The 13,056-nt window shown below is 47.3% G+C and overlaps 1 protein-coding gene across 2 annotated transcripts in view; it reads left to right on the top strand.

Annotated features, from left to right (window-relative positions):
- The window catches only part of XRN1 (5'-3' exoribonuclease 1), a 227,733-nt gene that overhangs the window by 196,019 nt on the left and 18,658 nt on the right, over positions 1-13,056 (top strand). For both annotated transcript variants that reach the window (XM_069727559.1, XM_069727558.1), the window contains 2 exons: positions 8,979-9,087; positions 10,062-10,207. In XM_069727559.1, coding sequence (XP_069583660.1) covers positions 8,979-9,087; positions 10,062-10,207 — 255 coding nt within the window. The remainder of the gene's footprint in view (positions 1-8,978; positions 9,088-10,061; positions 10,208-13,056) is intronic.

The raw sequence follows: 13,056 nt of genomic DNA, 5'->3' as shown, positions 1-13,056 counted from the left end.
TGCCTGCCTGCTCTGTTATTCGCATGGGCCAGCACACTGCGCCTGCATCCAGGGACCCCAGCCCAGCTTCGGGCTCCTGTCGGGGCCGGGGGGAGTGCAGGCAGGCATGGCACAATAGAGACACAGGGCTTCCTGCGCCCCTGTCTCTTCGGCAGCACCAGCTCTATACTGCCTCAGGGGGACCCCTTACAGGGCCCCCCTTCCGCTTATAGCCCCACTGCTATCCTGCCTATAAAGCCGGGGGGGGGTCCATTTCAGATCCGACTCCCTTCCGGACTTCCGCGCCGGCCTGTAGCCTTTCTGGACATCAGGCATCTAATTTAGGCCGCGGCTTCGGCCTAGCTGGAGCCGCCGCCTCCTCTCCGCCCCCCAGCCTGCCCCCGGATGACAAATATGACACTCTACAGTGTCACAGAGGAGGCGGATCGAGACAGAAGGGGCACGTTTTAACACAGCTTTGCCGCCTTTTTTCTCAGCTCTCCGCCCCCTTCTCGCCCTTCCTCTTCTCCTCGGCAGCCATTTCTATTGCAGGAAGGATTAGCCCTGCATCTCCCGGTCAGCAGGACCAGGCCAGCCAGTCTCCGGGGGGCACAGGACTGTGGATCTTCGGCGCTGGACCTAGGGGCAAACTGGTGGGGTAAGATCACAGCTGGGTTGTTTTACTCGGCTGTGAATCCATATTCCCTATAAGGCTCCCCTATAGGTTCCTCTGTATAGCTACCCCGTAAGGTCCTCTGCATAGCCAGCCCTTCTGCACTATGCCGAGCTCAGGGTCCAAGAGATCCTGGCAAGACTGCTATTATGCATTCTGCACAGCCTGCAGGACCACTCTCCCCAGTGGCAGCATGTACCAGCACTGCCAGGACTGCATCCAGACTACTGTGTCAGAGCTCCAAGAAGCCCCTGCCAATGCTCCAGTGTCTAATGCCATGCCGGAATGGGTCACTCAGATGTCGCAATCTATGTCGCAGTCTATAGATAACCTAACCTCCACATTGCTTCAGGCTCTGCAGAGTCATGCCTCGGCTATGACCGTTACCCAGCAAAGGGAGAGCTTGACTCCGGAACAGGACGACCCTCGCACATCCACGTCTAAGTCAGGACGCAAGCGGACCCATAAGTCAAGTCCATCTGCGTCATCCCATAGCACACGGTCATCCCCTTTTAGGGAGAGACACTGTAGTTCCAGGTCATCTAGACCGTCCCCTTCCAGGGAACGTAATAGCAACTGTATTTCTAGTAGATACATCAAAAGCCCAGCAGATATATTAACAAGGCCACAGAATGTTTGCGTTCAAAAAGTTTAAAATTTATTAACAATAAATAGAATAAAATATATTTTTTCACATCACAATACAACAAGATGCCTCCAATCCAATAACCGGTACTAAATGCGTTGCAGGTGTATAGCCAATGATGGTATTAACCCCTTAGCGACCGCCGATACGCCTTTTAACGGCGGCCGCTAAGGGTACTTAAACCACAGCGCCGTTAATTAACGGCGCTGTGGAAAAAGTCCATAGCGCCCCCCAGAGGCCGATTTTCTCCGGGGTCTCAGCTGCCGAGGGTAGCCGAGACCCCAGAGAACATGATTCCGGGGGGTTTTTAACCCACCCCGCATTTGCGATCGCCGGTAATTAACCGTTTACCGGCGATCGCAAAAAAAAAAAAAAAAAAAAAGCGATCTCTTTTTAATTTCTCTGTCCTCCGATGTGATCGCACATCGGAAGACAGAGAAAAGGGGTCCCAGGTGGCCCCCCAATACTCACCTAGCTCCCCCGATGCTCCTCGTGTCTCCCGGTGGGCGCCGCCATCTTCAAAATGGCGGGCGCATGCGCAGTGCGCCCGCCGGCCGGCACCGGGAGAATCTTTGGGGTCTCGGCTGCCGGGGGTAGCCGAGACCCCAAAGAGCATGATCGGGGTCGGTATTACCGACCCCTGTTTTGCGATCACCGGTAATTAACTGTTTACCGGCGACCGCAAAAAAAAAAAAAAAGTAAAGTGTAATTCTCTGTCCTCTGATGTGATCGCACATCAGAGGACAGAGAAATAGGGGGATTCGGGGACCCTAGCATACTCACCTAGGTCCCTGGATCCTCTTGCTGCTCCTCCTGGCCGCCGGCAGCAGAACATGGCGGACGCATGCCCAGTGCGCCCGCCATCTGTCTCCATCTGCCGGCCGGCAGGAGAACAGCAGTTGGGGCTAAAATTAGGGGTAGGGTTAGGGGTAGGGGTCGGGTTAGGGCTAGGGTTAGGGCTAGGGTTGGGGCTAAATTTAGGGTTAGGGTTGGGGCTAAATTTAGGGTTAGGGTTGGGGCTAAATTTAGGGTTAGGCTTCTTTCACACTTACGTCGGTACGGGGCCGTCGCAATGCGTCGGCCCGACATACCGACGCACGTTGTGAAAATTGTGCACAACGTGGGCAGCAGCTGTAGTTTTTCAACACATCCGCTGCCCAATCTATGTCCTGGGGAGGAGGGGGCGGAGTTACGGCCACGCATGCGCGGTCAGAAATGGCGGATGCAACGTACAAAAAAACGTTTCATTGAACGTTTTTTTGTGCCGACGCTCCGCCAAAACACAACTGATCCAGTGCACGACGGACGCGACGTGTGGCCATCCGTCACGATCCGTCGGCAATACAAGTCTATGGGCAAAAAACGCATCCTGCGGGCACATTTGCAGGATCCGTTTCTTGTCCAAAACGATGGAATGCCAAACGACGCAAGTGTGAAAGTAGCCCTAGGGCTAGGGTTAGGGTTGGGGCTAAAGTTAGGGCTAGGGTTGGGGCTAAAGTTAGGGTTAGAGCTGGGATTAGGGTTAGGGTTTGGATTAGGGTTGGCATTAGGGTTACGCTTGGGATTAGGGTTAGGTTTGGGATTAGGGTTAAGGTTAGGGTTGTGATTAGGGGTGTATTGGGATTAGGGTTAGGTTTGAGGTTAGGGTTGAGATTAGGATTAGGGGTGTGTTGGATTTAGGGTTTTGATTAGGGTTATGGTTAGGGTTGACATTAGGGTTGTTTTGGGGTAAGGGTTGTGATTATGGTTAGGGTTAGTGATTAGGATTATGGATGAGGTTGGGATTAGGGTTAGGGGTGTGTTGGGGTTAGGGTTGGAGCTAGAATTGGGGGGTTTCCACTGTTTAGGTACATCAGGGGGTCTCCAAACACGACAGCCAATTTTGCGCTCAAAAAGTCAAATGGTGCTCCCTCCCTTCTGAGCTCTGCCGTGCGCCCAAACAGTGGGTTACCCCCACATATGGGGCATCAGCGTACTCGGGATAAATTGGACAACAACTATTGCAGTCCAATTTCTCCTGTTACCCTTGTGAAAATAAAAACTTGGGGGCTACAATATCTTTTTTGTGGAAAAAAAAAATATTTTTTATTTTCACGACTCTGCATTCTAAACTTCTGTGAAGCACTTGGGCATTCAAAGTAATCACCAAACATCTAGATAAGTTCCTTGGGGGGTCTAGTTTCCAAAATGGGGTCACTTGTGGGGGGTTACTACAGTTTAGGTACATCAGGGGCTCTGCAATCGCAACATAATGCCCACAGACCATTCTATCAAAGTCTGCATTCCAAAAAGGCGCTCCTTCCCTTCCGAGCTCTGCCGTGCGCCCAAACAGTGGTTTACCCCCACATATGGCGCATCAGCGTACTCGGGATAAATTGGACAACAACTATTGCAGTCCAATTTCTCCTGTTACCCTTGTGAAAATAAAAACTTGGGGGCTACAATATCTTTTTTGTGGAAAAAAAATTTTTTTTTTATTTTCACGGCTCTGCATTATAAACTTCGGTGAAGCACTTGGGCATTCAAGGTTCTCACCACACATCTAGATAAGTTCCATGGGGGGTCTAGTTTCCAAAATGGGGTCACTTGTGGGGGATTTCTACTGTTTAGGCACATCAGGGGCTCTCCAAACGCGACATGGCGTCCGATCTCAATTCCAGCCAATTCTACATTGAAAAAGTAAAACGGCACTCTTTCTCTTCCAAGCTCTGCGGTGCGCCCAAACAGTGGTTTACCCCCACATATTGGGTATCGACGTACTCAGGAGAAATTGCACAACAACTTTAGTGGTCTAATTTGTCCTGTTACCCTTGTGAAAATAAAAATTTGTGGGCAAAAAGATCATTTTTGTAGAAAAAATGCAATTTTTTTTTTTCACGGCTCTACGTTATAAACTTCTGTGAAGCACATGGGGGTTCAAAGTGCTCGCCACACATCTAGATAAGTTCCTTAAGGGGTCTAGTTTCCAAAATGGTGTCACTTGTGGGGGGTTTCCACTGTTTAGGCACATCAGGGGCTCTCTAAATGTGACATGGTGTCCGATCTCAATTCCAGCCAATTCTGCATTGAAAAAGTCAAACGGCGCTCCTTCACTTCTAAGTTCTGCGGTGCGCCCTAACAGTGGTTTACCCCCACATATGGGGTATTGGCGTATTCAGGAGAAATTGCATAACAAAATTTATGGTTACATTTCTGTTTTTACACTTGTGAAAATAAAAAAAATGGTTCTGAATTAAGATGTTTGCAAAAAAAAGTTAAATGTTCATTTTTTCCTTCCACATTGTTTCAGTTCCTGTGAAGCACGTAAAGGGTTAATAAACTTCTTGAATGTGGTTTTGAGAACCTTGAGGGGTGTAGTTTTTAGAATGGTGTCACACTTCATTATTTTCTATCATATAGACCCCTCAAAATGAGTTCAAATGTGATGTGGTCCCTAAACAAAAATGGTGTTGTAAAAATGAGAATTTGCTGGTCAACTTTTAACCCTTATAACTCCCTAACAAAAAAAAATTTTGTTTCCAAAATTGTGCTGATGTAAAGTAGACATGTGGGAAATGTTATTTATTAACTATTTTTCATGACATATCTCTCTGATTTAAGGGCATTAAAATACAAAGTTTGAAAATTGCAAAATTTTAAAAATTTTCGCCTTATTTCCGTTTTTTTCATAAATAATCGCAAGTAATATCGAAGAAATGTTACCACTAACATGAAGTACAATATGCCACGAAAAAACAATCTCAGAATCAGCGGGATCAGTTGAAGCGTTCCAGAGTTATAACCTCATAAAGTGACAGTGGTCAGAATTGCAAAAATTGGCTCGGTCATTAAGTACCAAATTGGCTCTGTCACTAAGGGGTTAAACAAAATATATAAAGAACATTTCCATTACAGTCATATGACTTATATCCTGTGGCTAAAATGTATATTTATGGTCTGATAGGTTGCTGAGGAAAAACTACTGTGCTCCGGTGCCAATAAGGATATATACAAAGGCTAAAGAATGGCCTATGTCATTTATATCTAAACTGTAAATAAACCCCAATCTAATTTGTGGCCAAAGCACCATGTGTACAAAGGCACCTGGATTATGTGCACTCTGTTAGCAAAGTTATAACACAAAGGAACCCCAGCAGCAGCCTAATCAAGATCCATAATTACCTCTGCACACTCACAAGACCGGTAAGATACCCCTCTGCGCGTTTCGATAAGATTCTTCTTCCGGGGGCGGACACCCCTTCTTGGGACAGATATTGCTTCTGCTACACTGACATGCTATACCACCACCGACAAGACAAGTAAGTTTATAAACACTGATACCTCTCTTTTTCCCTTACGCTCTATATCGATAGAGCAGATAGGGATTTTACAGGGTAACATCTGCCCAGCTGCAGGTTTTGGGTCCTTGAGTTTACCGCACACTATACCACAAATGCCTGTACACCAATATAAATGTACTGAACCAGGTATATTAACAGCAATAACAGTACCTATATATCCAGCCCTCAACCCAGTCCTGTATCTCCAGCGCGGTGATAACTTTTCACATAACCTATTGCTATATCCTTGGACAGGATGGTACACAGACCCTGACACATCACAAGCAGCTTTTTCCCCTCCTCCCTTTTCCACTTCAAGTTTGTGGAGTGCCAGTGTGCCTGCTTTTTACTATAATATTTTATTTTTCTGTCCATATAGATATATTATTATTATTATTATTTATTTATATAGCACCATTAATTCCATGGTGCTGTACATGAGAAAGGGGTTACATACAGAGTTATAGACATCGTTTACAGTAAACAAATTTACAGTGACAGACTGGTACAGAGGGGAGAGGACCCTGTCCTTGCGGACTTACATTCTATGGGATAGTGGGGAAGAGGCAGAAGGTAGGGGCGAGGCAGCGGCTCTGGCGATGGCGAGGCGGCAGAATGGTTATTGAAGGCTGTAGGCTGTCTTGAAGAGATGGGCTTTCAGGTTTCGTTTGAAGGAGCCGAGGGTGGTCGATAGTCGGACGTGTTGAGGCATGGAATTCCAGAGGATGGGGGATATTCGGGAGAAATCTTGGAGGCGGTTTTGTGAGGAACGAATAAGTGTGGAGGAGAGTAGGAGGTCTTGGGAGGATCTGAGATTACGTGAGGGAAGATATTGGGAGATTAGTTCAGAGATATAGGGAGGGGACAGGTTATGGATGGCTTTGTAGATCAGTGTTAGTAGTTTGAACTGGATTCGTTGGGGAATTGGGAGCCAGTGGAGGGATTTGCAGAGGGGAGAAGCAGGAGAGTAGCGAGGAGAGAGGTGGATTAGCCGGGCAGCAGAGTTGAGGACAGACTGGAGTGGTGCAAGAGAGTTAGCGGGGAGGCCACAGAGGTGGGTGTTGCAGTAGTCGAGGCGGGAGATGATGAGGGCATGCACAAGAGTTTTGGTAGATTGTGGGCTGAGGAAGGAACGGATTCTGGCAATGTTTTTGAGTTTGAGGCGACAGGAGGTGGCAAGAGTTTGGATGTGCGGTTTGAAGGACAGGGCAGAGTCGAGAGTTACCCCGGGGCAGTGGATTTCAGGTGCGGGAGAGAGCGTGATGCCGTTTACCATAATAGATAGGTCAGGTAGGGGGGATACGTGAGATGGGGAAAGATGATGAGTTCGGTTTTGTCTACATTGAGTTTTAGGAAGCGAGAGGTGAAGGAGGATATGGCTGACAGACACTTCGGGATTCTGGACAGCAGAGAGGTGACATCTGGGCCAGAGAGGTAGATCTGAGTGTCGTCCGCATACAGGTTGTACTGCAAGCTGTGGGACTTTGAGTTGTCCTAGGCCAAGAGTATAGGTGGAAAAAAGTAGGGGCCCTTGGACAGAGCATTGGGGGACTCCAACAGAGAGAGGGAGGGATGAGGAGGTGGTGTGGGAGTGGGAAACGCTAAATGTACGGTCGGAAAGGTATGAGGCAATCCAGGACAGGGCAAGGTCTTTGATGCCAAGGGCAGAAAGAATCTGTAGCAGTAGGCAGTGATCGACTGTGTCGAAAGCAGAGGACAGGTCAAGAAGGAGGAGGATGGAGAACTGTCTGTTAGCTTTGGCTGTGAGTAAGTCATTAGTAATTTTTGTCAGGGCAGTTTCGGTGGAGTGGTGGGGGCGGAAGCCAGATTGGAGATTTTCAAGGAGAAAGTTAGATGAGAGGTGGGAGGAAATTTGAGCATGGACATGCTGCTCAAGGAGTTTTGAAGCAAACTGGAGCAGTGATATGGGGCGGTAGCTGGGCATAGCAGTTGGGTCAAGGTTAGTTTTTTTGAGGATTGGTGTGATGGTGGCATGTTTGAAGGCCAAGGGGAAGGTACCAGAAGATAGCGATAGGTTGAAGAGATGGGTTATGGCTGGAATGAGCATGTTAGTGAGGTTGGGGAGCAGGTGGGAGGGGATGGGGTCAAGTGCACAGGTGGTGAGGTGCGATTTGGAAAAGAGGCGAGTAAGCTCTCCTTCAGTGATGTTGGAGAGGGAGGTTATTAGGGAAGGGCAGAGGTCTGGTATGGAGTGGTTGGGGTGATGGAACAGTAAAGGTTTGCCTTGTTTGGTCGATCTTGTTTTTGAAGTAGGTGGCAAAGTCCTCGGAGGAGATGAGGGGAGTTGGAGGTGGCAGTGGTGGGCGGAGGAGGGAGGTAAGGCTAGGGTCACATTGCGTTAGTGCAATCCGTTTAGCGCTAGCGGATTGCGCTAACTCAATGTTTTCTATGGGGCTGCGGTCGGGGTCGCAGTAACGTCCTCGCTCTCGCAGATCCCCGATCTGCGAGAGCAGGGAACGGACCGCGGGCGCGCCTCGGACGCTGCTTGCAGCGTCCGCGGCGCGCCAGGAAACACCGGCGCGTCGCTAGCGCGTGCCGAACATGGCACGTGCTAGTGAAGCGCGTTCCCATTGCCTTCAATGGGCACGTTAACGGACGCGTTGCACGGCGTTAATTTCGCCGTGCAACGCTGTCCGTTAAACGCGGTCCCATAACGCAATGGGAACCCAGCCTAAGTGTGCTGAATAGTTGTTTTGGGTTGTAGGATAGTGAAGATACAAGGTTAGTGAAATAGTAATAGTGACATATGACACCTTGATTTTTACGGGACTACTTGTAGTTTTGAAAGACAATCCTTTTACAACATTAGCGTACTGGAAAACGGGGAATAAAATTCCAAGTCTGCTGAATTTGCGAACAAAAAGACAATTTTGACAGTTTTCTTATCTCTATAGCGTACATTGTGTGGTACAAATTACCTGGCAATATGGTTCTCTTCCTCAATATGATTAAGGCATGTGTAAAAAATAAAAAAATGAAATAATGTGTGAAAGAAAAAAATTCTGTTGATTTTTCCAGTTATTCTTAATGTTCTTATTTTTTGGTTGATGGAGATGTGTGAAATCTTATTTATTGCAGGGTGAGTCAATGTTTTTATTGATTTTATTTCTTGATAGATATGACATTTTGAAAGCGTTTTACAAAGTTTTTTGCGATGTTGTACCGAACAAATGAAAGCAATTTTGGTGTTTTAAATTTTTTCCTGTTTGCAATGTTTACCGGTCTGGTAGTGTTTTCATTTGTCAAATCTCACAAGCACCACAACATAAGCTGTCACTTTTTACTGCTGATTTGTATTCTGCTGATCCTTTACTGTTTGTTTTTTAATTGTTTTCATTAGGGCTCACTTGGAGCAAATTTTCCTCTGCCGCCACCTCTCTTTTCAAATTATCAGCCTCTAGGAGCAAACTTATCTGCGGGATCCCTGCCAGTGTTTCCTCAGCCAGCACGTAAGTCATGGCATTTAGCTGGGTCTGCTGTGTGGAAAGAAGATAAAGTTTTAGCTTGTGTACATGGGTGATGACTGAGTAATTGTGTACCAATGAACCAGCCTAAAGGTACCTTCACACATAACGATATTGTTAACGATATCGTTGCTATTTGTGACGTAGCAACGATATCGTTAATGAAATCGTTCTGTGTGACAGCGACCAACGATCAGGCCCCTGCTGGGAGATCGTTGGTCGCTGAATAAAGTCCAGAACTTTATTTCGTCGCTGGACTCCCTGGAGACATCGCTGGATCGGCGTGTGTGACACCGATCCAGCGATGTCTTCACTGGTAACCAGGGTAAACATCGGGTAACTAAGCGCAGGGCCGCACTTAGTAACCCGATGTTTACACTGGTTACCATGCTAAAAGTAAAAAAAAACAAACCGTACATACTTACCTACAGCTGTCTGTCCTCCAGCGCTGCGCTCTGCTCTCCTCCTGTACTGGCTGTGAGCCGGAAAGCAGAGCGGTGACGTCACCGCTCTGCTTTCCGGCTCACAGACAGTACAGGAGGAGAGCAGAGAAGCAGAGCGCAGCGCTGGAGGACAGACAGCTGTAGGTAAGTATGTACTGTTTGTTTTTTTTTTACTTTTAGCATGGTAACCAGGGTAAACATCGGGTTACTAAGCGCGGCCCTGCGCTTAGTTACCCGATGTTTACCCTGGTTACCGGCATCGTTGGTCGCTGGAGAGCGGTCTGTGTGACAGCTCTCCAGCGACCAAACAGCGACGCTGCAGCGATCCGGATCGTTGTCGGTATCGCTGCAGCGTCGCTAAATGTGAAGGGGCCTTAAGTAATTGTCCTGCTTTGTAGCAATTCTGACTCACAATGTGTCATGCATATATAGATACAAATGGCAGCAGTCCTGTAGTAAAACTGCTATACCATATGTTAGTAAATCCCGTAATAGAATGACATTCTTTCTGTGCAGCCAACATCATGCCTTCAGCACCTCATATGTTTGGTGCCGTTCCCTGGAGACCGACGGTACCATTTCATAATAAAATGTATTACCAAGGATCTTACCCTGGACATATGCCAAATGCTGGAAGCCACAACCAATTCATACCACTACAGGTAAAGAAGTTCATGTTTGTACATCTAAAGACATGCAATATAGCTTAAATCAAATTAGAGTGGATATAAAAAGTCTACACGCCCTTGTTAAAATGCCAGTTTTTTTTATGTAACCATATCATACCAAGAATAATCATTTCCGAACTTTTTCTTTTTCTTTTATAAATCCTTTATGAAACAAACTGACATCATTCTGAGTGGGAAAATAAAAATAACAAAACTGAAATAATGTGGCTTTATAAGTGTGGACACCCTCTTATAATTGGATATGTGGTTGTGTTCAGTATTAAGCAATCACATTTAAACTCTTGTAAAAATAATAGTCAGTACACAGCTGCCATCATTTACAGGGTTTCTGGTTAACCCAGTATCAAGTTTTGCTTTCCTAGTAGGATTTACCTGACATTTTCTTTGAGGCATTTTACAATAAAAGCTATGGTCCATACATAGCTTACAACACCGCAAAGGGTTCTCACTGTTGAAAGTTATCACCTAGGAGAAGGGTACAAACAAAATTTCCAAGGCATTCGATATACCATGGAACACTGTAAAGACGGTCATCAAGAAGTGGCTTAAATTTAACACAACAGTGATATTACCTAGAACTGGGCGTCCCTCAAAAAAATGAAAAGTCAGGCAAAAAATTGGACCTAGAGGATGCCAATAGGCCAAAAGTAACATTAAAGGAGCTGCATGAGCTTGTAATAATAAATAGTAATAGCTTCTGGCAAGTACTGGTTGCGTACTGCATGTGATAACAAACTCCCATATTCTTTTTACGTCTGGGTTGTGGAAAACTGGCAAGATGGAAAAGTTTGCTTTCAAATAAAAATGTCGTAGCCTGAAAAATGTTTTGCCAAAAGCATGTAAAAAAAATATGTTCTGAACTGATGAGACCTATGAACTTACTCTGTTGCCTCATTGGGGGACACAGGATCATGGGTGTTATGCTGCTGTCCACTAGGAGACGACACTATGCATAATCTGAAAAAGATTAACCGTGGCTCCTCCTCTTAAGTATACACCCCTAGACTGCGTCAGCCTTCTCCAGTTTTGTGCAAAAGCAGTAGGAGGAACGTAACATGAATAACATAACCTTGCCTATAAGAAGGCAACTATGTACGAGCTCAAGAAAACAATGAGAACTCAACAGTAACAACGGCCCAGAAAGGGCAACAGGGTGGGAGCTGTGTCCCCCAATTAGAGGCTAAGAGAAAGATTTTACGGTGAGTACACAAAAATCTCCTTTACTCTGTCGCCTCATTAGGGGACACAGGACCATGGGACGTCCCAAAGCAGTCCCTGGGTGGGAAGCAATGGACGAATATTGTGCAGACAGGTCCCTACACTTGGGGCACCGCCGCGTGCAGAACACATCTACCCAGGCTCTTGTCCGCTGAGGACTGGGTATGAACCCTCTAGTGTTAAGTAAACGTGTGTACGCTAGTCCAAGTGGCCACCTTACACACTTGTTGTGCCGAAGCCTGGTGCCGAATGGCCCAGGAGGCCCCTACCGCCCGTGTAGAGTGTGCCATAATACCGGCTGGAAGAGGAGAATTCTTAAGGCGGTAGGCCTCTTGTATGGTGGTATAGTGGAAAAGAGAATCAGACCTCCGGAAGGACGCAGTCCTAGACACACACATACGCAATGCCCTGACAAGGTCAAGCGTATGCAGAGCCTTCTCCACTTTATGAACCGGAGTGCTGTCAGTTCAGGCACCCTGCGTAGCGAGCTGATTGCCACCAGGAAAACCACTTTCTGGGAGAGAAGGCGGAGCGGGACCTCCTTAAGGGGTTCGAAGGGTAGTTCCTGCAATGCTGTCAGGACCAGGTTGAGGTCCCACGTTTCTAGTGGTCTTCTGTAGGGGGGAACCAATCGGGAAACCCCCTGAAGAAAAGTCCTTACTTGCGGCTTGGTAGCAATGCGTCTTTGAAAAAGCACTGAGAGAGCTGACACCTGGCTCTTAAGCGAGCCCAGGGACAGCCTGGCCTCCAGACCTGATTGGAGAAAACCAAGTAGTTTGGGGAGGGAATAAGGGAATGGGGTCTGGCCACGAGATTCGCACCAGGTAAAGAAAGCTTTCCAGGTACGGTAATAAATCTTGGCAGAGGCTAGCTTCCGTGCCCTGATCATGGTCCTAATGACGTCCGGCGAGAGCCCTGCGTGGGTTAGAACCCAGGTTTCATGGGCCACGCCGTCAAATTGAGGGCCCCTGAGTTCTGGTGGTAGAACGGGCCTTGTGATAGAAGATCTGGGGAGGCGCCAGGGGGCGTCTGCTGTAAGTTGTACGATGTCGGCGTACCTTGTACGTCTGGGCCAGTCCGGTGCGATTAGGATGGTTGGAACTCCCTCTTGCTTAATCTTCCTCACCACTCTGGATATGCATAGTGTCGCCTCCTAGTGGACAGCAGCATAACACCCATGGTCCTGTGTCTCCCAATTAGAGGCTAAGAGAAAGAGATTTTACGGTGAGTACACAAAAATCTCCTTTTTCTCCATCGCCACATTGGGAGACCCAGAACCGTGGGTGTATGCTGCTGCAACTAGGAGGCTGACACCAAGTAAATACAAAAAGGGTTAGCTCCTCCACTGCAGTATACGCCACCCACTGGCTCCGGATAATACTAGTTCTTGCTTAGTGTCCGTAGGAGGCACACTGCGTCTGTTTTTCTCCAGATGTTCTTGCTTTTAATTTTATTTTTAACTTTGCGCAAGAGGATGATGGGGCAACGGACCCTTTTAAGGGGGCCGATCTCCCCCAAAACATCAACAGGCGAGCATGGCGAGTTTTACTCCCCGTACCCTCTCCTGCGACATGGGATGTACGGCCGAGAACTAGCCCTGTGAA

This window comes from Ranitomeya imitator, chromosome 5 (assembly GCF_032444005.1).
Source record: "Ranitomeya imitator isolate aRanImi1 chromosome 5, aRanImi1.pri, whole genome shotgun sequence".
Classification (NCBI taxonomy): domain Eukaryota; kingdom Metazoa; phylum Chordata; class Amphibia; order Anura; family Dendrobatidae; genus Ranitomeya; species Ranitomeya imitator.
Note: the sequence above shows the minus strand (reverse complement) of the source record. Positions and strands in the feature narration are given on the sequence as shown.